Source organism: Bombina bombina, chromosome 6, assembly GCF_027579735.1.
Source record: "Bombina bombina isolate aBomBom1 chromosome 6, aBomBom1.pri, whole genome shotgun sequence".
NCBI classification, from domain to species: domain Eukaryota; kingdom Metazoa; phylum Chordata; class Amphibia; order Anura; family Bombinatoridae; genus Bombina; species Bombina bombina.
This window is the reverse complement of record NC_069504.1, coordinates 1051259909-1051285976: the sequence shown is the minus strand read 5'-3', so window position 1 is coordinate 1051285976 and position 26068 is coordinate 1051259909. Positions and strand designations below refer to the sequence as shown.

At 41.6% G+C, this 26068-nt stretch overlaps 1 protein-coding gene across 4 annotated transcripts in view; it reads right to left on the bottom strand.

The window, feature by feature from the left end:
* Window positions 1-26068, bottom strand: part of ERC1 (ELKS/RAB6-interacting/CAST family member 1) — an 871748-nt gene that overhangs the window by 820896 nt on the left and 24784 nt on the right. For all 4 annotated transcript variants that reach the window (XM_053718843.1, XM_053718844.1, XM_053718845.1 and 1 more), the window contains exon 2: window positions 3834-4652. In XM_053718843.1, coding sequence (XP_053574818.1) covers window positions 3834-4502 — 669 coding nt within the window. In that variant the 5' untranslated portion in view covers window positions 4503-4652. The remainder of the gene's footprint in view (window positions 1-3833; window positions 4653-26068) is intronic.

The following is a 26068-nucleotide window of genomic DNA, read 5'->3' as shown; positions in this document are numbered from 1 at the left end:
CATCAATGGTGCCGATCGTTGGTGGGTGGGAGCCATAGCAGGGAAGCGACCCATCGCTGGATCACTTCCAGATCACATTTGGCAGTGAAATGATGGCATGAAATATACCAAAATGGGCCTAGATCAAAACTTTGGGTTGTCTACTAAAAAAAATATATACAGGCCAGGGGATATTTAGGGATTCCTGACAGATATCAGTGTTTCAATGTAACTATCGCTAATTTGGGGGGGGGGGGTGGTTTGGAAATAGCAAGGTACAGTAAATGAGTAAGAGGAAAATTACAGCTAAACACAAACACCGCAGAAATGTAAAAAATAGCCCTGGTCCCAAACGAAAAGAAAATTGAAAAATGGTTCGGTCACTAAGTGGTTAAAGGAATAGTCCACTCAAAATTCAATTTTCATGATTCAGGTAGATCCTGCAATTTTAAGTACCTTTCTAACTTACTCCTATTATCAATTTTTGTTTGTTCTCTTGGCATCTTTATTTGAATGTAAGCTTAGAAGTCAGGCCATTTTGGTTCAGCAACTGGGTAGCGCTTGCTGATTGGTGGCTACATTTAGACACCAATCAGAAAGCACTACCCAGGTTCTGAACCAAAAATGGGCCAGGCTCATATACTTACATCCCTGGTTTTTCAAATAAAGATACCAAGAGAACTTGATACTAGGAGTAAATTAGAAAGATGCATGCTCTGAGTCATGAAAGTTTAATTTTGACTAGACTATTCCTTTAACCACATTAAGGAACGGGGTATTGGGTATAATCTGTGTATAAAAGTTAGGGACACCACACATTTGTTATTATTCTTGCAATTTGCTTGCTTTTTAATGTTCATCATGCATGTGTTTTTTTTATTTTTGAACTCTGGCTCAGCAGGGGTTAACCAATTCTGCACTTGGTGTATAAATGGGTCTCCCAGGCTGGTCCTAATCGGTCTATAATTAAGCGCTACCAGGGGGGGCGCGAAACGCGCAAGACTTGTCCTGTATGTCTCTACCCCAGTCTGGGGATTACCTTTTTTAATGATTTTCAATAAATTGTATTTTTTTATCTCCATACCAACTGAGTAGTGCCTGCTCCTTCTTGTGCCTTCTCTTGAATCATTGCAACGGGAATGTATCTATATATGAAATTATCTAACAAAACAATGTCTCTTTAAACACAACCATTACCTCTCTTGACATATGATGTTGGAGTTAGAAGACAGAACGACTCTCCCATTTCCTGTGCAGCACGCACGTGTTCTCACACCATCCGTCACAGCAATTTCCAGTATTCTTATCTCTCAGAGAACAGTAAATAGTCTCCAGAGAAGCATTTCTTAATGAATGCCAACTTTAATTAGGATGTTCTTATAGTTTACTGTAATCTACTAATTAACATCCCCCCAATTCCTAGAATTGACTGTGGCACTCAAATTGTACACTTCTTTTTCTGAGCTGTGAACATTAACACTGATGATCACTATGGGAGAGAACACAGTACAGACGCACATAATCAACCATATGGGCAGATAAAGCCACTGGGTCGGAATAACTCGGTATCTACCATGTGTTACACTAGAGATACTCTGACAACATGGGAGACTGCAGTTTGCTTACACAGAAGTATATAAGCAGATTTAGATAATAAATTCGCGTCATCTTCGGTTTCTAAAGCACATCACATTCAGGACTTGTGGGAAGACACATTTGTGCATTTGAGTGTGTGAGCAAATATGTGGAAGAGAGATTGTGTGTGAGCCGAGAATTACACATTTTTTGGGAGCCAGCAAAAGGTTTTATAAATTATGGCTCAACAAATAATAGGTGGCATATTTATCAAGTTCCGTATGGAGCTTTAGGCCCCATAACTTGTCCGCCTGCTCTGAGGCGGCAGACAGAAATCAACCCGATCGAGTTGATTGACACCCCCTGCTAGCAGCCGATTGGCTGCAAATCTGCAGGGGGCGGCATTGCACCAGCAGTTCACAAGAACTGCTGGTGCAATGATAAATGCTGATAGTGTATGCGGTCAGCATTTATCGATGTGCAGCGGACATGGTATGCTACTTCGTATCATGTCCGCACGCACATTGTTAAAGGGACACTGAACCCAAATTTTTTCTTGCGTGATTCAGATAGAGCATGCGATTTTAAGCAACTTTCTAATTTACTCCTATTATCAATTTTTCTTTGTTCTCTTGCTATCTTTATTTGAAAAAGAAAGTCCAGAATGCTGGATAGCACTTGTTTATTGGTGGATGAATTCAGCAAAAACCCAGGTTGTTCACCAAAAATGGGCCAGCATCTAAACTTACCTTCTTGCTTTTCAAATAAAGATACCAAGATAATGAAGAACATTTGCTAATAGGAGTAAATTATAAAGTTGCTTAAAATTGCATGGTCTATCTGAATCATGAAAAAAAAAAAACATTGTCTTCAGTATCCCTTTAAAAGGGACACTCAAGTCAAAATTAAACTTTAATGATTCAGAGAGAGCATGCAATTTTAAACAAGTTTTCAATTTATTTCCATGAACAAAATGTGCAGTCTTTTTACATCTACACTTTTTGAGTAACCAAAACATATAAAAAAATAAAGGCACTCACTGAACTGGATTAGATTAAAACTAGAATAAACTAAGCGTTTATTTTACATAAGTAAAAATGGCTTAACTCTTCCGTGCTCCATTTGCACCTTTTGTCAAATGCCACAAAAGGGTTCACAAAGTATGAACCTAAAAACAATTGATATTGTACAACATTACCCAGGTTTAAATACCCACTTGTTCGGCATTGCTGCTCCCACACCGTCCACTAACGATGATGTCATCATGAGCGGACGCCACATGACGCATCACCTGTGTCGATCGTGTAGTTGCAGTTACCAACAAAACATACATTGTTGCAACCAATACCATCGCATTGGTAAAATAAAGCAGTGATCACCTTATATTCATAGAGAAATGTCTATGTAACTTTGTAAAGAATCCTACCTGGGGTACGATTACCATAATATAATCTGGAAGCAATTCACATCATTGCGGTCCTTGTGTAATGTATAGCGGACAAAGGTGCAAATGCAGCACCGAAACGTTATGCCATTTTTACTTATGTAAAATAAACGCTTAGTTTTATTCTAATCAAGTCCAGTGAGTGTCTTTATTTTTTGGATGTTTTGGATGCTTATATTACATTAAGTGCACCCTAGCAGCTGATATATTTGTGGGACTGTGCAAATCCTCTCTGGAATCGTATTTGTATATACGCTTTTGTGGTTGGCTGATAGCTGTCACATGATACAGGAAGAGTGGAAATAGACATAACTATGAAATTTGTCAGAAAAAAAAATCTACTACTCATTTGATGTTCAGTCTACGTGCTATTGCATTGTCTTTTTATCATGCATTTGTTGATTGTGCAAATCTACTGTATTTACAGGTCCTTTAACATCAACTGACTTTTTTAGAATTCAATAATCCTCCAATAAGATGTTTACACACAACACTCACAATCTTATTATTTTTTTGATAATAGGTTGTTTATTGATTTCTCAACAATCCATTTTTTTGTTTTTTAGGGGGGGGGGCGTTGTGCTCATTTGTTTATGTATAGTCTTATAAATGGTACAGTACTAAAGAATATCTGTTGTGCTATCCAAATCAATATAATAATAGCATAGATACAGTTTCTATGACCCTTGTGTAATAACAGTGTAAGTGTCCCTGCATTGGCAACAACATTTATATTTATGGATTTGATTGCCACAGAACAGGAATATAAATTAGACCACAAAACAAATCTATAAAACGTGAGCACTGAGATTATCCGTTTATCTGTGACACCTACCTGATTCTCATCTTGGACTACTCTATATTGCTCCTTCCACACAGAGATCTTTGAGACCTCATCCTTCCGCAGAGCTCTCTCTTTCTTTAATTCAGGGCTCCAGAATGTCTTGATACTATTCATTGATGAACTCAGCTTACTCTCCTTCACCTCAACATCTTTACGTAACAAATCATTCTCACGTAATACTTCTTTCAGCTGGGACTGCAAGTCCATGATAGTGTTGTCCCTGGCCTGGCGCAATGAGTGGGGTACAGTGGATGCCATGCTTACTGGTGGAAGATGGTGATCTCCAAATGCAATAGTGTCACTAGCTACACCACTAGTGGCAATGTTAGGGCTACTTCCCATAGCAGTCATTCTGACCCCATATGGCAGCCTACCCCCTGACCGACCTAAAGTCATGGTGCTCTTTGGGGTGTCACTTCCAACAATTTCATGGTCACTTAGGTACATGGGGCTAGCAGTAGCATAGGCAGCATTTAGTGACTGTATGTTCTCCATTGAGAGTGTTTTACCACTACCTCCTCCTGGGGCTCCTCCAGAACTTCCACCTGTGCTACTAGTGCGGCGATGGCCTAAACGTGGAGAACGGGGCAGGCGCGGGGAGCGCCCAGGACTCTGGCTGCTGGACTCCACCTTCCCGACTGAGCGAGAGCTTCCATACATGGCTGCAGTATGAAAAAGAAAAACTGATGAAAGCTGGGGGATGTAGTGTTCCTTCTACGGAAGTTAGGTAAAGAGCCAGATTTGTGTCAATCAACACTTTGTTAACGGTGATTGGTTTCCCATGGTTTTCAGATGTCTAAATCTTGTGATCTGAAAGAAGAAGAAAAAAAAAGGGTAAATTTATCTTTATACTTTTTTATTCAAACCTCAAATAATTATGTTTTAAAATTAACACAGTTGAGTCCCATTATTATAATAACATTCCAACTTAAAACAACAAATAACATGGAATGCAAACTTAGTTCGGAAGAAAGTTTAACCAAAAGTGATCACTAAATATTTTTCAGCAAAAGTAAACCAGAGAGGATATTTATCTGGCTTATTAATTACATTTATATACAAATATTTTCTTCCATGATTCAGATAAAGAATACATAAAAAAAAAAAAAGTCACTTGTTTCATTTTCTTGTTATCTTTTGTTGAAGGAGCAGCAATGCACTACTGGGAGCTAGCTGATCAAATTGGTAAGCCAGCAAGATAGCTTCCTGCTCCTGAACCTACCTAGGTATGCCTTTCAACAAAGGATAACAAGAGAACTAAGCAAATTAGATGATAATAAAAGCAAATAAGAAAATTGTTTAAAATTGTATGCTCTTATCTGAATCATGAAAGAAAAAAAAAATTGGGTTTCATGTCCATTGAAGCTAAAACTTAAAAAAAAATACAAACTTGCATGAAATGCATGTCTGTACATACATTATACCTAGGGATAGATTTGTGAAGCTCCGTTTGCAGCTTTTAAAGCTAAGCGGAGCCTGCAACCATATATTTAAAAAGCAAAAATCACTTCTTTTGCCTCTTGCCAACTAAGAGCTGACAAGATCATTCACTCCTTTTACATACTTGCTCATTCAGAGTGATTGCTATTCCCTGCTCTTTTACAATTCGTTGCACAGAAGCAGGGGGCGGCATTGCGGGCGGACAGGTTCCCTACTACTTGCAAACCTGTCCATCTGCAATCATGATAAATTGTTCCTCTTGATATCTATTGTTCATTGTCTGATAAGAATAATTATCAAATAGCTTTTGCTGGACAGTGTTTTTAAAACATTTATATTGTATGCAGATAATTTGCATTGCAAAAGGAAGATGAAGTTTTAAGTTTAAGACAAACCCCTTGAAAAGCCTCTTGGGTATCTTTAGTTTATCTCCTTTTGCAGCGGCTAATTATAAAGAGGAATAGATATGAATGATTTCCTAACAATGTTCAAACAACAATTATGCAGAATGTTGCAGGGTTCTGAAACTTTTTGTGCTCCAGTCTCTTTGGATGCAGTAGAAAGAAAAGCGCTTTCAGAGTTAACTTAAAGGGACACTGAACCCAATTTTTCTTCTTTAATGATTCTGATAAAGCATGCAATTTTAAGCAACTTTCTAATTTACTCCTATTATCAATCTTTCTTTGTTCTCTTGCTATCTTTATTTAAAAAGCAGGAACGTAAAGCTTGCAGTGTCCCATTTTTGGTTGAGAACCTGGGTGCGGAACCTAATATGGGCTGGCTCCTAAGCTATAAATTCCTACTTTTTAAATAAAGAGAGCAAGAGAACTAATACAAATTGATAGTAGGAGTAAATTAGAGAGTTGCTTAAAATTGCTTGATCTATCTGAATCATTAAAGGGACACTCAGGTTAAATTACATTTTCATGATTCAGATACAGCATGTAATTTTAAACAACTTTCCAATTTACTTCCATTAAAAAAAATGTGCACAGTCTTTTATATTTACAATTTTTGAGTCACCAGATCCTACTGAGCATGTGCTAGAAATCACAGACTATACGTATATGCATTTGTGATTGGCTGATTGCTATCACATGGTACAAGGGGAGTGGAAATATACATAACTGACATTTGTTATAAAAAAATCTACTACTCATTTGAAGTTCAGACTAAGTGCTATTGCATTGTATTGTTATCTTGCATTTGTTGATTATGCAAATCTAATGTGTTGACTGGTCCTTTAAATATTTTTGGGGGGTTTAGTGCCCCTTTAAGGGAAAAAACAGGACAGATAAATGGGAGTAGATTGAAATGATTTTTGTTTGTTTTTTAACAAATACATAAATTAAAGATTCTGTTGGAAACAAAGAATGTGACTTACAGTCAGGGAAAATAGTAATATTTGATCATTTATTTAAAAAAAAATGAATGAAAAATTTTGGATTTCAGATTAAGTTTGGATTTTGGAATTCCGGATATTGAGGTTGTTTCCTGCCTCCCTCTAGTCATGGGTGCAGCAATGCTGCAATCCATCTTTTACTGCATAACCGTGCTACTATGTTTAATTATACATATATGCAGCAAGTCTCCTTTCATACCTGCAGTAAAACCTAGGTTCCAAAATGGCAGCTCCCATAGAGGTAGGTGAATGCATTTTATTTAGTGTTTAATGTCCCTTTAATGATCCAGTAATAAAAAAAAAAAAGGAGGTGGTTTGACAAGTTCAACATCAGACCTATTTTATACTATAAGTTGCACAAAAATAAATACAAATTAGGGAAAATGTAATTAGTTTACGCCAGAATAATAAAACGGGTGTTTAATATTGAGAACAAATACTTCTGCTTAAAGTTTTTCTACTGTAATATTTAGCTGAAACGGTTAATAATTATGTTTAAGCATTAAGATGTAAGTGAACCGTGCTACATTCGATTTTACAGTTATTGTTTAACATGGTTATTGAAAAATAAATATTCACCTCCCCCTGATAACAGCTAGAATGCAAATCAGATCTTATTTGGATTTGCTCAGTATAAAGAAGCCAGCAAGACTGAGGAGGTTTTCAGTTCCAATCTAAATTTTCCCTTTATATACGACCACATTGTACACTGTAAGTCACTGAATAGCATGGATCCTGCACTATTATACCCTCCCTCTTTCCTGATAGCCACCGGAATGTAATTAAACATGCAACCCCCATAGAAAGACCAGTGACGTACAGGGTTAAAATGGCATTAAAAGGGACAGTCAGCACCTTGTAATTGTAATACATTTCTGTTTTGTCACTATAGAACAACATATTAGCCAAGTCGTGACTTTTTTCCCAACAAAAACAGAATTTATGCTTACCTGATAAATTACTTTCTCCAACGGTGTGTCCGGTCCACGGCGTCATCCTTACTTGTGGGATATTCTCTTCCCCAACAGGAAATGGCAAAGAGCCCAGCAAAGCTGGTCACATGATCCCTCCTAGGCTCCGCCTACCCCAGTCATTCGACCGACGTACAGGAGGAAATATGCATAGGAGAAACCATATGATACCGTGGTGACTGTAGTTAGAGAAAATAATTCATCAGACCTGATTAAAAAACCAGGGCGGGCCGTGGACCGGACACACCGTTGGAGAAAGTAATTTATCAGGTAAGCATAAATTCTGTTTTCTCCAACATAGGTGTGTCCGGTCCACGGCGTCATCCTTACTTGTGGGAACCAATACCAAAGCTTTAGGACACGGATGAAGGGAGGGAGCAAATCAGGTCACCTAAATGGAAGGCACCACGGCTTGCAAAACCTTTCTCCCAAAAATAGCCTCCGAAGAAGCAAAAGTATCAAATTTGTCAAATTTGGCAAAAGTGTGCAGTGAAGACCAAGTCGCTGCCTTACATATCTGGTCAACAGAAGCCTCGTTCTTGAAGGCCCATGTGGAAGCCACAGCCCTAGTGGAGTGAGCTGTGATTCTTTCAGGAGGCTGCCGTCCGGCAGTCTCATAAGCCAATCGGATAATGCTTTTAAGCCAAAAAGAAAGAGGTAGAAGTTGCTTTTTGACCTCTCCTTTTACCAGAATAAACAACAAACAAAGAAGATGTTTGTCTGAAATCTTTAGTAGCCTCTAAATAGAATTTTAGAGCACAGACTACGTCCAAATTGTGTAACAAACGTTCCTTCTTTGAAACTGGATTCGGACACAAAGAAGGTACAACAATCTCCTGGTTAATATTTTTGTTGGAAACAAATTTCGGAAGAAAACCAGGCTTAGTACGCAAAACCACCTTATCTGCATGGAACACCAGATAGGGCGGAGAACACTGCAGAGCAGATAACTCTGAAACTCTTCTAGCAGAAGAAATAGCAACCAAAAACAAAACTTTCCAAGATAATAACTTAATATCTACGGAATGTAAGGGTTCAAACGGAACCCCTTGAAGAACTGAAAGAACTAGATTTAGACTCCAGGGAGGAGTCAAAGGTCTGTAAACAGGCTTGATTCTAACCAGAGCCTGAACAAACGCTTGAACGTCTGGCACAGCTGCCAGCCTTTTGTGAAGTAAAACAGATAAAGCAGAGATCTGTCCCTTCAGAGAACTTGCAGATAATCCTTTCTCCAAACCTTCTTGTAGAAAGGATAGAATCTTAGGAATTTTTATCTTGTTCCATGGGAATCCTTTTGATTCGCACCAACAGATATATTTTTTCCATATTTTATGGTAAATTTTTCTAGTTACAGGCTTTCTAGCCTGAATCAGAGTATCTATTACAGAATCTGAAAACCCACGCTTTGATAAAATCAAGCGTTCAATCTCCAAGCCGTCAGTTGGAGGGAAACCAGATTCGGATGTTCGAATGGACCTTGAACAAGAAGGTCCTGTCTCAAAGGTAGCTTCCATGGTGGAGCCGATGACATATTCACCAGGTCTGCATACCACGTCCTGCGTGGCCACGCAGGAGCTATCAAGATCACCGAAGCCCTCTCCTGATTGATCCTGGCTACCAGCCTGGGAATGAGAGGAAACGGTGGGAATACATAAGCTAGGTTGAAGGTCCAAGGTGCTACTAGTGCATCTACTAGAGTCGCCTTGGGATCCCTGGATCTGGACCCGTAGCAAGGAACCTTGAAGTTCTGACGAGAGGCCATCAGATCCATGTCTGGAATGCCCCATAATTGAGTTATTTGGGCAAAGATTTCCGGATGGAGTTCCCACTCCCCCGGATGGAATGTCTGACGACTCAGAAAATCCGCTTCCCAATTTTCCACTCCTGGGATGTGGATTGCAGACAAGTGGCAGGAGTGATCCTCCGCCCATTGAATTATCTTGGTCACTTCCTCCATCGCCAGGGAACTCCTTGTTCCCCCCTGATGGTTGATATATGCAACAGTCGTCATGTTGTCTGATTGAAACCTTATGAATTTGGCCTTTGCTAGTTGAGGCCAAGCTTTGAGAGCATTGAATATCGCCCTCAGTTCCAGAATGTTTATCGGGAGAAGAGATTCTTCCCGAGACCATAGACCCTGAGCTTTCAGGGGTTCCCAGACCGCGCCCCAGCCCACCAGACTGGCGTCGGTCGTGACAATGACCCACTCTGGTCTGCGGAAGCTCATTCCCTGTGACAGGTTGTCCAGGATCAGCCACCAACGGAGTGAATCTCTGGTCTTTTGATCTACTTGAATCGTCGGAGACAAGTCTGTATAATCCCCATTCCACTGTCTGAGCATGCACAGTTGCAATGGTCTTAGATGAATTCGTGCAAAAGGAACTATGTCCATTGCTGCAACCATCAATCCTATTACTTCCATGCACTGCGCTATGGAAGGACGAAGAACAGAATGAAGTACTTGACAAGAGCTTAGAATTTTTGATTTTCTGACCTCTGTCAGAAAAATTCTCATTTCTAAGGAATCTATTATTGTTCCCAAGAAGGGAACTCTTGTTGACGGGGACAGAGAACGTTTTTTCTTTGTTCACTTTCCATCCGTGAGATCTGAGAAAGGCTAGGACGATGTCCGTATGAGCCTTTGCTTTTGACAGAGACGACGCTTGAATCAGGATGTCGTCCAAGTAAGGTACTACTGCAATGCCCCTTGGTCTTAGAACCGCTAGAAGGGACCCTAGTACCTTTGTGAAAATTCTCGGAGCAGTGGCTAATCCGAATGGAAGTGCCACAAACTGGTAATGCTTGTCCAGAAAAGCGAACCTTAGGAACTGATGATGTTCCTTGTGGATAGGAATATGTAGGTACGCATCCTTTAAATCCACCGTGGTCATAAATTGACCTTCCTGGATGGTGGGAAGGATCGTTCGAATGGTTTCCATTTTGAACGATGGAACCCTGAGAAATTTGTTTAGGATCTTGAGATCTAAAATTGGTCTGAATGTTCCCTCTTTTTTGGGAACTATGAACAGGTTGGAGTAAAACCCCATCCCTTGTTCTCCTATTGGAACTGGATGAATTACTCCCATCTTTAACAGGTCTTCTACACAATGTAAGAATGCCTGTCTTTTTATTTGGTTTGAAGATAATTGAGACCTGTGGAACCTTCCCCTTGGGGGTAGTTCCTTGAATTCCAGGAGATAACCTTGAGAAACTATTTCTAGTGCCCAAGGATCCTGAACATCTCTTGCCCAAGCCTGAGCAAAGAGAGAAAGTCTGCCCCCCACCAGATCCGGTCCCGGATCGGGGGCCATCCCTTCATGCTGTTTTGGTAGCAGTGGCAGGCTTCTTGGCCTGCTTACCCTTGTTCCAGCCTTGCATCGGTCTCCAGGCTGGTTTGGGTTGTGAAGTATTACCCTCTTGCTTAGAGGATGTAGAATTAGAGGCTGGTCCGTTTCTGCGAAAGGGACGAAAATTAGGCTTATTTTTAGCCTTAAAAGACCTATCCTGAGGGAGGGCGTGGCCCTTTCCCCCGGTGATGTCTGAAATAATCTCTTTCAAATCAGGACCAAACAGTGTTTTACCCTTGAAAGGGATGTTAAGCAATTTTGTCTTGGAAGACACATCCGCTGACCAAGACTTTAGCCAAAGCGCTCTGCGCGCCACGATAGCAAACCCTGAATTTTTCGCCGCTAATCTAGCTAATTGCAAAGCGGCATCTAAAATAAAAGAGTTAGCCAATTTAAGTGCTTGAACTCTGTCCATAACCTCCTCATACGAAGATTCTTTATTGAGCGACTTTTCTAGTTCTTCGAACCAGAAACACGCTGCCGTAGTGACAGGAACAATGCATGAAATTGGTTGTAGAAGGTAACCTTGCTGAACAAACATCTTTTTAAGCAAACCCTCTAATTTTTTATCCATAGGATCTTTGAAAGCACAACTATCTTCTATAGGAATAGTAGTGCGTTTGTTTAGAGTAGAAACCGCCCCCTCGACCTTGGGGACTGTCTGCCATAAGTCCTTTCTGGGGTCGACTATAGGAAATTGTGGCAAACCTAGCCACTTCTGGACTATAACATAAGAAAGGTTGTCTATAGGCTGTATATTGTGCTATGTAGATGTGACAGACCCTTCTGTCAGCACTGAAAGAGTTAACTGTGTTCAGCTTTAGCCTCAGCTATTGTGCACTGTCATTAATGTTATTGATACACAGTCCATTGTTTAATCAACCTCAGAGAGCAGACCCTAGATGATAAGGAAAGCCAAGTGTGTGTCTGTGTTTAAATTGTTATCAGCTTGAGCAAGGTATTCTATTGTATCATGTAAAAGGGCGTGTTCCCTCCATTCAATGTACAACAGTCTTTCAACCCCCCTTCTGGGGGGGGTCAGACCTGCATAAATACTGGGCATATGAGCCTTAATAAAAGTCATTCTGTTTAAAAACCTGAAAACTGGCTGGGTTGTGAATTGCTGATTCCCTATGCAGGACATTGTTCCCTGGTGTTAACCCTTGGTATCCGGTTGGTACCGTTACAATCGGTGGCAAGCGACGGAATGAACCTTATCGCCCAGAAGAGCAACTACACAAGCCAGTAACCTCAGGAAGAGGGGGATTACTACAATACTGACTAAGATGGAAGGAGTACCAGGGACCGAAGTGAATGGAGATGGATTATTCTAAGCTAAAGAGACAAACGTAAAAGGAACTGCTAGAAGCCAGGGGAAAGATAGGCAGCAGCAAACCCAAGGCTATATTAATTGCTGAGCTGATGGAGGGAGACAGAGCTCGCAGCGCTACGCCTCCAGCAGCCATGGAGGAGACCCTATACCAGAGGGAAATGAGGACCAGGCTGGAATTTTTACCCCAACCTGTACCACGGGATATGCTATCCGTGGTAATGGCAGATGTGCAGGAGTACATGATGGCACACAGTCCGCGGAATGCATCCTCCCGAGCAGAATCCATTTTGGACGCACTCAGCAACCCAGTAAGACCCAAAATCCCATACCATGCATTTAAAATGTTTTGTGAGGAGAAGGATGAGATTGATGGGTATTTACAGGATTTTGAGAGACTGTGCGAGTTACATGATTTGGAGCAGTCCGTATGGGTGCCGGTGCTAGCAGGCAAGCTAGCCGGTAGGGCAGCGGAAGCGTATCGCGCTGTACCCAGGGAGGACAGCAAGGATTACGCTAAAGTGAAGAGAGCGATCTTGGAAAGATATGCCATTACCTCAGAGGCATACCGGCGCAAGTTTAGAGGCCTGCGCAAGCCAGAAAGAGATTCCCATGCAGAGTGGGCCCACAAGCTGGATCAAGCATCTCAGGGGTGGATACAGGCCAGCCAAGCTACCACCATGGAAGAATTGCGACAACTGATGCTGTTGGAGCAATTCTTTAACGGCTTGTCCCCAGAAGCCCAAGAATGGGTGAGAGATCGAAAACCCCTCACCTTAACCGAAGCAGCCAGATTAGCAGACCAGCATTTTGATGCCAGGAGGCACCATGGACTACAGCCTAACAACGGACGGGCTAATATACAATGCCACACCTGCAAGCAGTGGGGACATATGGCACGTGAGTGCACCCAAAATCGGAGCAGACAAGCTTGGAACCAGGTCAGACAGAACCTGGCCCCAAGGGCGGCTGCTCACCATTACCAAACGGAGCCAGCCGCTCATGAGGTGTTGAGCACCCAAGCCGAGGAACCCCTGGGAATTCTGCATGAGGTGATGTCGGTCCAGGGACTTCGGGATTCGGGAGCTACTTTAACCCTGATAGCTCCCCATTTGGTGCCGGATACAGCACCCACTGGCGGATCCGTGGCAGTACGAGGGGCAGGGGGAGCAGTATACCGATTGCCCACTGCTAGAGTGGAGTACAGACCCCCAGTCACCCCAGCAGCTGCCAGTTACCAACCCCCGGCGCACCGCTATACCACACGGCCTCCGGCCACGAACTACCCTCAGAGAGCCCGGTTCAATTCGCGGGGCTACTCACAACCTATTCGGTGCTTTGGATGTAAGCAACTAGGGCACAAAAGACCAGAGTGTCCCCTAAACGCAGCGAATCAAGCACAGTCCTGGAGAAGACCCGCTGGCGGAATCCCACATAATCCTCAGCCTGTGGCCCGCTACGTAGAGGCGCCAGAATGCTGGGGCAGCCTACATGAAGCAGACCCCGTGCAAGCTGCCCACCGGAATAACCGGCAACGGGTTAAAGTGAATGGGAAGGAGGTCAGTTGTCTACGGGATACTGGTGCTACCATGACCTTGCTTCAAGAGAACTTGGTGCCTGAGAAACAGCACACTGGAGACACTGTGGCTGTGAGGGTAGCAGGGGGCACTGTGTTCCGCCTACCTGTTGCCAGGGTACATTTGGATTGGGGAGTGGGCGCTAGACTTGTGAATGTGGGGGTCAAGAAGGACTTACCTGCTGATGTTCTCCTTGGAAATGACTTGGCCCCCCTTGTTTCTGCCTATGCTCCCATGGATCCCGCTGATGTTAACCCTGTGACTACCCAAGCCCAGTCCCTCCGGGAAGAGACGCTTCCATGTTTGGGGTGGGGGCAGTACTGAGCCAAGTTGGAGCAGATGGCGGAGAACACCCCGTAGCTTACTTGAGCCGAAAGTTGTTGCCCCGGACATCCCCAAGCCGATCCGTTGGGATCAGACTGTGTATGCCGGCTTGGTTCTGGGGGAGCATTGTGGCAAACCTAGCCACTTCTGGACTATAACATAAGAAAGGTTGTCTATAGGCTGTATATTGTGCTATGTAGATGTGACAGACCCTTCTGTCAGCACTGAAAGAGTTAACTGTGTTCAGCTTTAGCCTCAGCTATTGTGCACTGTCATTAATGTTATTGATACACAGTCCATTGTTTAATCAACCTCAGAGAGCAGACCCTAGATGATAAGGAAAGCCAAGTGTGTGTCTGTGTTTAAATTGTTATCAGCTTGAGCAAGGTATTCTATTGTATCATGTAAAAGGGCGTGTTCCCTCCATTCAATGTACAACAGTCTTTCAACCCCCCTTCTGGGGGGGGGTCAGACCTGCATAAATACTGGGCATATGAGCCTTAATAAAAGTCATTCTGTTTAAAAACCTGAAAACTGGCTGGGTTGTGAATTGCTGATTCCCTATGCAGGACATTGTTCCCTGGTGTTAACCCTTGGTATCCGGTTGGTACCGTTACAGAAATAATTTCTTAAATATAGGGGGAGGAACAAAAGGTATGCCGGGCCTTTCCCACTCCTTATTTACTATGTCCGCCACCCGCTTGGGTATAGGAAAAGCATCGGGGGGCACCGGAACCTCTAGGAACTTGTCCATCTTACATAATTTCTCTGGAATGACCAAATTGTCACAATCATCCAGAGTAGATAATACCTCCTTAAGCAGTGCGCGGAGATGTTCTAATTTAAATTTAAATGTTACAACATCAGGTTCAGCTTGTTGAGAAATTTTTCCTGAATATGAAATTTCTCCCTCAGACAAAACCTCCCTCCTGGCCCCTTCAGATTGGTGTGAGGGTATGTCAGAACAGTTATCATCAGCGTCCTCTTGCTCTTCAGTGTTTAAAACAGAGCAATCGCGCTTTCTCTGATAAGTAGGCATTTTGGATAAAATGTTTGCAATAGAATTATCCATTACAGCCGTTAATTGTTGCATGGTAATAAGTATTGGCGCACTAGATGTACTAGGGGCCTCTTGTGTGGGCAAAACTGGTGTAGACACAGAAGGGGATGATGCAGTATCATGCTTACTCCCCTCATTTGAGGAATCATCTTGGGCAATATCATTATCTGTGGCATCATTGTCCCTACTTTGTTTGGACACTATGGCACAATTATCGCATAAATTTAAATGGGGAGAAACCTTAGTTTTCATACATATAGAACATAGCTTATCTGATGGTACAGACATGTTAAACAGGCTTAAACTTGTCAACAAAGCACAAAAAAACGTTTTAAAATAAAACCGTTACTGTCACTTTAAATTTTAAACTGAACACACTTTATTACTGAATATGTGAAAAAGTATGAAGGAATTGTTCAAAATTCACCAAAATTTCACCACAGTGTCTTAAAGCCTTGAAAGTATTGCACACCAAATTTGAAAGCTTTAACCCTTAAAATAACGGAACCGGAGCCGTTTTTACATTTAACCCCTATACAGTCCCAGCTATCTGCTTTGCTGAGACCCAACCAAGCCCAGAGGGGAATACGATACCAAATGACGCCTTCTATAAGCTTTTTCAGTGGTTCTTAGCTCCTCACACATGCATCTGCATGCCTTGCTCTCCAAAAACAACTGCGCATTAGTGGCGCGAAAATGAGGCTCTGCCTATGACTAGAAAAGGCCCCCATTTGAAAAAGGTGTCCAATACAGTGCCTGCCGTTTTTTAAAACAATCCCCAAGATTATAATAACTATTAAGAGTTATAATCTGCAAAATATGCTTAGCAAAGTAATCGTTTTAGCCCAGAAAAATGTCTACCAGTTTTTTTAAGCCCTTATGAAGCCCTTTATTCTTTTACTTAATCTAAGAAAATGGCTTACCGGTCCCCATAGGGGAAATGACAGCCTTCCAGCATTACATAGTCTTGTTAGAAATGTGGCCAGTCATACCTCAAGCAGAAAAGTCTGCCAACTGTTTCCCCCAACTGAAGTTACTTCATCTCAACAGTCCTGTGTGGAAACAGCAATCGATTTTAGTAACGTTTGCTAAAATCATCTTCCTCTTACAAACAGAAATCTTCATCTCTTTTCTGTTTCAGAGTAAATAGTACATACCAGCACTATTTTAAAATAACAAACACTTGATTGAAGGATAAAAACTACATTTAAACACCAAAAAACTCTTAACCATCTCTGTGGAGATGTTGCCTGTGCAATGGCAAAGAGAATGACTGGGGTAGGCGGAGCCTAGGAGGGATCATGTGACCAGCTTTGCTGGGCTCTTTGCCATTTCCTGTTGGGGAAGAGAATATCCCACAAGTAAGGATGACGCCGTGGACCGGACACACCTATGTTGGAGAAATAACATTCTTTTTCCTGCAATTATCTGTCAACAGCGAAACTCCACCGATCATTTACCTTATTTGGAGGAAACGATCAAGGTTTTAGACAGCAGACAACAAGGCTATCCTCAGTCATAAAGCTAGTTTAAAATACAATTTTTTGCAGTTATCCGATAAAGCCAATTAGAGGCATGTATGTAGCAGAGTTAGCCTTGTGAAGCCAGCAGGGTGCATTCCAAGTTTTTGAGAATGGGGAGTTGCTCAATTTTCAGAGCTAAATTACACAAAATTGAGAAAAATAAACATTGAAAATATATTGCAAATTACAAAGTTGTTTCATAACAAATAACTAAACATGTTATATTAAAATCTCAAGTTGTTTACTGCCCCTTCAAGTATTAGCACAAGTTTAAAAGAATTTGGTGATCTGGATCTGAAAAATACCAGAAACCACGGTGCCAAGTAAAATACCCTACTGGACCTTTCCACTTAAGCACAGCCAAGCATTAATACCACATTTACAAAGTAAGGGGGGAGCTATCAAACCGTTAAAGGGACAGTCTAGTCAAAACTAAACTTTCATGATTCAGATAGGGCATGTCATTTTAAACAACTTTCCAATTTACTTTTACACTTTTAAATTTGCTTTGCTCTCTTGGTATTCTTTGTGGAAAGCTAAACCTAAGTAAGCTGATAAGCCAATTTCTAAGTCGTTGAACTGTCTCTTATCCAAGTGCATTTTTACAGTTTTTAACTGTTAGACACAGCTAGTTCATGGGTGTCATATAGATAACATTGTGCTCACTCCCATGGAGTTATTTAAGAGTCAGCACTGACTGGCTAAAATGCATGTCTGTCAAAAGAACTGAGCTAAGGGGACAGTCTGCAGACGCTTAGAAACCAGGTAATCGGAGGTTAAAAGTCTATTAATATAACCGTGTTGGCTGTAAAAAAAACTGGGGAATGGTAATGAAGGGATTATCTATCTTTTTAAACAATAAAAATTCTGGAGTAGACTGTCCCTTTAAAGCACTGCTGGGTATATGAAGGAGTTAACCCACTCTGCCACTTAAACTATAAAATAGATCTACAGAAAGACAGACAGACAGACATATACAATACCCAAACTAATGCAAATTTATCATAGTACAGCAAAACCTCAAAAGCCAACAACAATCTGCAATTTGACAGACTGACTTTTTTTTTTTATTCCCTGAGTAACTTGTACTGCACAATATTGCTTATTCTATTCCCAAAACACGTGACAAGCGCAGGCAGGAGCCTTGGCCTCAGAGCAGCAAGGGAAGCTAAACACTGAAGAAAAAGGTACAAAGTCAGTGTGCAGCTAAACTGTGCAAAAAGAAAAGGATTTACATGAGAAAAGTGAGAAGAGATAATAAATCTGGTGCACAATACCGCTGCACACAACCAGAATATTGAGGTTTCCATCCACTTTTATTAGATACCCTGATTGATACGCCCAACAATCTGTGCTGCTTACTAGTCAAAAAGATGCCAACTGAAACGGAGCCAGGAAAATTCTTATGGTAAAATGTGCCCTGGTTTTCTTTTTTTCCCCCTTTCTCTTTCTTTCTTTCATTTTTTTTTTTTTTTACTGCAATGAAAAAGTATAACAAAAGCTGTCAGCTACTTTCAGGTCACTGTACACAAGGGTTTGAGCATGAGAACAATATCTTCTTCTTTAAAGGGACACAACCCAATTTTTTCCTGTCATGATTCAGATAGAGCATGCAATTTTAAGCAACTTTCTAATTTACTCCTATTATCATTTTTTCTTCGTTCTTTTTGTATCTTTATTTGAAAAAGCAGGAACATAAGCTTACGAGACGGACCATCTTTGGTTCAGAAACTGGGTAGCACTTGCCGATTGGTAGCTAAATGTAAATTAGGAGTAAATTAGAATCTATCGGAATCATGAAAGAAAAATTTGGGTTCAGTATCCCTTTAATGCTGTGTTACAGGAGGGGTGATTTTCTACTAGTGTTAAGGTAACATAAATATGGAAAACCGTGTCTGGTGTGCCCAGAAATATATCACATGTATGGCACCCCCCCATAACTTGGGGTGTTGAGCAGTGCTACAGAAGATATGAGCAATTGCAAATATAGTTACTTAAATTGTTGAGGGATTGATAAATGGGTGATTTAGTTCTGCCTCTAAACTTAAAGGGCCATGATACCCAAATGTTGAAACACTTGAAAGTGATGCATCATAGCTGTAAAAAGCTGACTAGAAAATATCACCTGAACATCTATATGTAAAAAAGAATAATGATATTTTACCTCAAAATGTCCTAAGTATGCAAACCCCATTGCAAAGGACTTTAAGCAGCAAATCAGTATGCCTGTCCCGGGGCAGGAAAGGGAGTGAGCTTCGTGCACACTCATATTATTTCCCTATTCAGTTTAAGGACGTTTACTATGAAATCTCATGAGAGTTAAGTGAAATGAGATCACAGTAAAAGATGCCGATTGGCTGCTGTTCATTTCTTCTTTTTTTTTTACCTGCAGCTGGGAGTAGCTGAGTATAACTTTTTTACACAGAAATTACTCTGCTGAGCTGAGGAAATTGTGAGGTAAAATATCTTCTTTTTTTACATAGAGATGCTCAGGTGATATTTTCCTGTCAGCTTTTTACAGTTATACTGCATCAGTTTCAAGTGATTTAGCATATGAGTATTATGTCCCTTTAATAAGCAAATCCATGTATTGCACTCCCTCCACAGACCTAATAGGAGCCATCCTAGATACTCAGTCACTTGCTCCTCTTCCCTACATCAGATTAAAGCAGATAACGGTTAATGGGATATAAAAAAATACATAAATAAAACTTCCATTATTCAGATATATCATACAATTTTAAACAACATTCCAATTTACTTCTATTATGCAATTAACTTTGTTTTTTTGGTATCCTTTGTTGAAAATTATACCTAGGTAGGATCAAGAGCAGCAATGCACTAATGGGAGCTAGCTGCTAATTGGTAGCTGCACATATATGCCTCTTGCCACTGGCTCACCAGATTTGCTCAGCTAGCTCCCAAGAGTGCATTGCTGCTCCTTCAACAAAGGATACCAAAAGAATAAAGCAAATTTGAAAATAGAAGTGCATTGTAAAGTTATTTCAAATTATAAGCTTTATATGAATAATGGGTTTCTTATTCCTTTAAAAAATGTCATGCAAATATCATATGCAAAATATAAGAAAAAAAAAGTCATTAACAAAAAAGGAGGAGGGGACAATAAATAGCTACCTGCACAGCTAATAAAACCAATTCTTCTGGAAGCATATTCTTATCTGTTTCAATTTCTAAAAGAAATGTTCTAAATGCCACCATCACCATGACAACCTCCCGTGAGCATCTACAGTGTGCATATAAACAATTTCGTGCCAGAGGGGACAGTCTTTGCAACACACTAACCGCTTCAATTAACCTAACACAAATTGGCCAGAAAGTCCAATCTCAGAAGCATCATGTTGTCACGTAAGGGCAAGAAGCTGCTTACACAAGCACACCCTGCGGTGTTTGTTCTTGCTTATCAGCATCAGTGTGGATAGGGGGAAGAAAAGAGATTTAGTTGTGGTACAGAAACATAAAGCTATAACAAAACAATATAAAGTTATCTGTTGTTTATGTTACCTTTCTAAAAATTTTTACAAATAAGAACACTTAAGTTTCAAAGGACTGACAAATCCTGGGGGCCATAGCTGTAAAAATGATTATTCTGGCAACTAATTTTAGCTTTACCTTTATTAAATCAGTCCCTGTTTCCTAAAAAAAAAACAAACAGAATTTATGTTTACCTGATAAATTTCTTTCTCCTACGGTGTATCCGGTCCACGGCTTCATCCTTACTTGTGGGATATTCTCAATCCCTACAGGAAGTGGCAAAGAGAGCACACAGCAAAGCTGTCCATATAACGCTCCCCTCAGGCTCCGCCCCCCCAGTCATTCGACAGACGGTTAGGAGAAAAAGGAGAACCATAGGGTGCAGTGGTGACTGTAGTTTACAAAAATAAATTTAAACCTGACTAAAATGCCAGGGTGGGCCGTGGACCGGATACACCGTAGGAGAAAGAAATTTATCAGGTAAAAATAAATTCTGTTTTCTCCTACATTGGTGTATCCGGTCCACGGCTTCATCCTTACTTGTGGGAACCAATACCAAAGCTTTAGGACACGGATGAAGGGAGGGAACAAGTCAGGTAACCTAAACGGAAGGCACCACTGCTTGTAAAACCTTTCTCCCAAAAATAGCCTCCGAAGAAGCAAAAGTATCGAATTTGTAAAATTTGGCAAATGTATGCAGTGAAGACCAAGTCGCTGCCTTACAGATCTGTTCAACAGAAGCCTCATTCTTGAAAGCCCATGTGGAAGCCACAGCTCTAGTAGAGTGAGCTGTAATTCGTTCAGGGGGCTGCCTTCCAGCAGTCTCATAAGCCAACCGGATGATGCTTTTCAGCCAGAAGGACAGAGAGGTAGCAGTCGCCTTTTGACCTCTCCTCTTGCCAGAATAGACAACACACAAGGAAGATGTTTGTCTGAAGTCCTTAGTTGCTTTTAGATAGAACTTTAAAGCACGAACCACATCAAGATTTTGCAACAGACGTTCCTTGTTAGAAACTGGATTAGGACACAGAGAAGTAACAACTATTTCCTGGTTAATATTCTTATTGGAAACCACTTTTGGAAGAAAACCAGGTTTGGTACGTAAAACGACCTTATCTGTATGGAACACCAGGTAAGGTGAATTACACTGCAAAGCAGACAATTCAGAAACTCTTCTAGCAGAAGAAATAGCTACCAAAAACAAAACTTTAAAAGATAGTAACTTGATATCTATGGAATGTAGAGGTTCAAACGGAACCCCTTGAAGAACTGAAAGAACTAAATTTAGACTCCATGGAGGAGCCACAGGTCTATAGACAGGCTTGATTCTGACTAAAGCCTGTACAAACGCCTGAATATCTGGCATAGCTGCCAGACGCTTGTGTAACAAAACAGACAGAGCAGATATCTGTCCTTTTAAGGAACTAGCTGACAAACCTTTCTCCAATCCTTCTTGGAGAAAAGATAGAATCCTTGGAATCCTAATCTTACTCCATGAGTAACCCTTGGATTCGCACCAACAAAGATATTTCCGCCATATCTTATGGTAAATTTTCCTGGTGACAGGCTTTCTAGCCTGGATCAGGGTATCTATAACTGATTCCGAAAACCCACGCTTAGATAGAATCAAGCTTCAATCTCTGAGCAGTAAGTTGCAGAGAAATTAGGTTTGGATGTTCGAATGGACCCTGAACTAGAAGGTCCTGCCTCAAAGGTAGCTTCCATTGTGGAACCGATGAAATATTCACCAGGTCTGCATACCAAGTCCTGCGTGGCCACGCAGGAGCTATCAGAATTACCGAAGCCTTCTCCTGTTTGATCCTGGCTACTAGCCGGGGGAGAAGGGGAAACGGTGGAAAGACATAAGCTAGATTGAACGACCAAGGCGCTACTAAGGCATCTACCAATGTCGCCTTGGGATCCCTGGACCTGGACCCGTAATGTGGAACTTTGGAGTTCTGACGTGACGCCATCAGATCCAGATCTGGAATGCCCCATAGTTGAGTTAACTGGGCAAAAACCTCTGGGTGAAGTTCCCACTCCCCCGGATGGAAAGTCTGACGACTCAGATAATCCGCTTCCCAGTTGTCCACTCCTGGGATGTGAATTGCTGATAGATGGCAGGAGTGATCCTCTGCCCATTTGATGATTTTGGATACCTCCCTCATCGCCAAGGAACTCTTTGTTCCCCCCTGATGATTGATGTACGCTACAGTCGTCATGTTGTCCGACTGAAATCTGATGAATTTGGCCTCGGCTAGTTGAGGCCATGCCTGGAGCGCATTGAATATCGCTCTCAATTCCAAAATGTTTATCGGGAGCAGAGATTCTTCCCGAGACCATAGACCCTGAGCCTTCAGGGACTCCCAGACCGCACCCCAGCCTAGGAGGCTGGCGTCGGTCATGACAATTATCCACTCCGCTCTGCGGAAACTCATTCTCTGAGACAGGTGATCCAGAGACAACCACCAGAGGAGTGAGTCTCTGGTTTTCTGGTCCATTTGAATCTGGGGAGACAAATCTGCATAATCCCCATTCCACTGTTTGAGCATGCACAGTTGCAATGGTCTTAAATGAACCACGTCCATTGCTGCAACCATGAGTCCTATTACCTCCATGCACTGAGCTATGGAGGGTTGAGGAATGGATTGAAGAACTCGACAAGTGTTCAGAAGTTTTAACTTCCTGACCTCTGTCAGAAAGATCTTCATTTCTACTGAGTCTATTATTGTTCCCAGGAAGGGAACCCTTGTGAATGAGGACAGAGAACTTTTTTCTATGTTCACCTTCCACCCGTGAGACCTTAGAAAGGCTAGAACAATGTCTGTATGAGCCTTTGCTTAGTGAAAGGACGACGCTTGTATTAAAATGTCGTCTAGGTAAGGTGCTACTGCAATGCCCCTTGGCCTTAGCACCGCTAGAAGGGACCCTAGCACCTTTGTGAAAATTCTGGGAGCAGTGGCCAATCCGAAGGGAAGAGCCACGAACTGGTAATGCTTGTCCAGAAAAGCGAACCTCAGGAACTGATGGTGATCTTTGTGGATAGGAATATGCAGGTACGCATCCTTTAAGTCCACGGTAGTCATATATTGACCCTCCTGGATCATTGGTAAAATTGTCCGAATGGTTTCCATTTTGAATGATGGAATTCTGAGGAATTTGTTTAGAATTTTTAAGTCCAGAATTGGCCTGAAAGTTCCTTCCTTTTTGGGAACTACAAACAGGTTTGAGTAAAAACCCAGTCCTTGCTCTGCTGTCGGAACTGGGTGTATCACTCCCATTTTTAAAAGGTCTTCTACGCAATGTAAGAATGCCTGTCTCTTTATCTGGTCTAAAGATAAGCGAGACATGTGGAACCTTCCCCTTGGAGGAAAATCCTTGAATTCTAGAAGATACCCCTGAGAGACAATTTCTAGTGCCCAGGGGTCCGGAACATCTCTTGCCCAAGCCTGAGCAAAGAGAGAAAGTCTGCCCCCTACTAGATCCGGTCCCGGATCGGGGGCTACCCCTTCATGCTGTCTTGGTAGCAGCAGCAGGCTTCTTGGCCTGTTTACCATTGTTCCAGCCTTGCAATGGCTTCCATGCTGGTTTGGGCTGGGGTGCGTTACCCTCTTGCCTAGTGGCTGTAGAGGTAGAAGCCGGTCCGTTCCTGAAATTGCGAACGAAACAAAAGGAACGAAAATTAGACTTATTTTTAGCTTTGAAAGGTCTATCCTGTGGAAGGGCATGGCCCTTATCCCCAATGATATCTGAAATAATTTCTTTCAACTCAGGCCCGAATAGGGTCTTACCCTTGAAAGGAATATTAAGCAATTTTGTTTTGGACGACACATCCACCGACCAAGATTTTAACCAAAGCGCCCTACGTGCCACTATTGCGAAACCAGAATTTTTCGCTGCTAATTTAGCTAACTGAAAAGCGGCATCTGTAATGAAAGAATTAGCCAACTTCAGGGCGTGAATTCTATCCATGACTTCATCATAAGATGTCTCCTTCTGGAGCGAGTTTTCTAATTCCTCAAACCAAAAAGCAGCTGCAGTGGTTACAGGAATAATGCAAGAAATTGGTTGAAGAAGAAAACCTTGTTGAACAAAAATTTTCTTAAGTAAACCTTCTAATTTTTTATCCATAGGATCTTTGAAAGCGCAACTGTCTTCTATTGGTATAGTTGTGCGCTTAGCTAGCGCTGAAACTGCCCCCTCTACCTTGGGGACCATCTGCCACGCGTCCCTTCTAGGGTCAACAATTGGGAACATTTTCTTAAATATAGGAGGGGGAACAAAAGGTACACCTGGCTTCTCCCACTCCTTAGTCACGATATCCGCCACCCTCTTAGGTATCGGAAACGCTTCAGTGTGTACTGGGACCTCTAAGAATTTGTCCATTTTACACAATTTTTCTGGGATCACCAAAGATTCACAATCATCAAGTGTAGCTAGGACCTCCTTAAGTAGGGCGCGGAGGTGTTCTAGCTTAAATTTAAATGCTATGGTATCAGGCTCTGCCTGCTGAGAAACTTTTCCTGTGTCAGAAATTTTTCCCTCAGACAGGCCCTCCCTCACCGCCAAGTCAGATTGATGTGAGGGCACTACAGATAAATTATCCTCTGCGTCTGCTTGCTCATTGTCTGTGTTTAAAACTGAGCAATCACGCTTCCTAGGAAAAGCTGGCAGTTTGGATAAAAATGCTGAGAGAGAATTATCCATTACTGCCGCTAACTGTTGCATAGTAATCGCAATTGGTGCGCTAGATGTACTGGGCATCGCTTGCGCGGGCATAGCTGGTGTTGACACAGAAGGAGAGGATAGCGAGCTATCTTCACTACCTTCAGCTAAAGAATCATCTTGGGCTATATTTTTAAGTGTGATTGTACGGTCCTTAAGCTGTTTGGACGCTATGGCACACTTCACGCATAAATTTAATGGGGGAACCACCTTGGCCTTTGAACATACAGAACATAGGCTATCTGAAGATTCAGACATGTTTGACAGACTTAAACAGAACTTCAATGCAATAAAAATTATTTTTGTCAAAAACGTTACTGTCTCTTTAAATAATAAAAGTGCACACTTTATTACTGAAACATCAAAAAAAACATCAAATAAACATCCGATTTTAATGAAATTTTCACCACAGTGTCACAGACCAATTAACCCCTTAATGCCCAAACCGGAGCTAATAACAGTTATTAACCGGTTAACACACTACAGTACTATGCCACAGCTTCCACTGTGGCCTTTAACTTCCTTAGGGATTATTTTAGTAGGAAATAAACCTCTCTGGAGTCTTTTCTGATGCCTCTGGACTCCCCACGTGAAGCTGCATGAACTGCCTAGGCAAAACAACTGCGCAATTGAGGCGCGAAAATGAGGCCTCCTCCCTCTTCATTCCAGAGTGGAGGGGCCTTTCTGACTAGGTTAGGTGTCCAAATAAGTGCCAGGTGCAAATTAAACCCCAAAAGTGTTTTAAAGTCTGAAAAAACACCTTATTTATAGTGAAAAACATGCTAAAAAGAAATCGATTAAGCCCACAATAGTGTCAACCAGCATAGAGCCCTTAATATAAGCCATCATTTTATACAGAGTCTAAGAAAAATGGCTTACCTATCCCAAAGGGAATTTCTGACAGTCTTCTAGCATTACATGGTCTTGTTAGAAAAATGACTGATCATACCTGAAGCAGTTAAGCCTGCAAACTGTTCCCCCCAACTGATGTTCTCTGGTTTCAACAGTCCTGCATGGGAACAGCAATGGATTTTA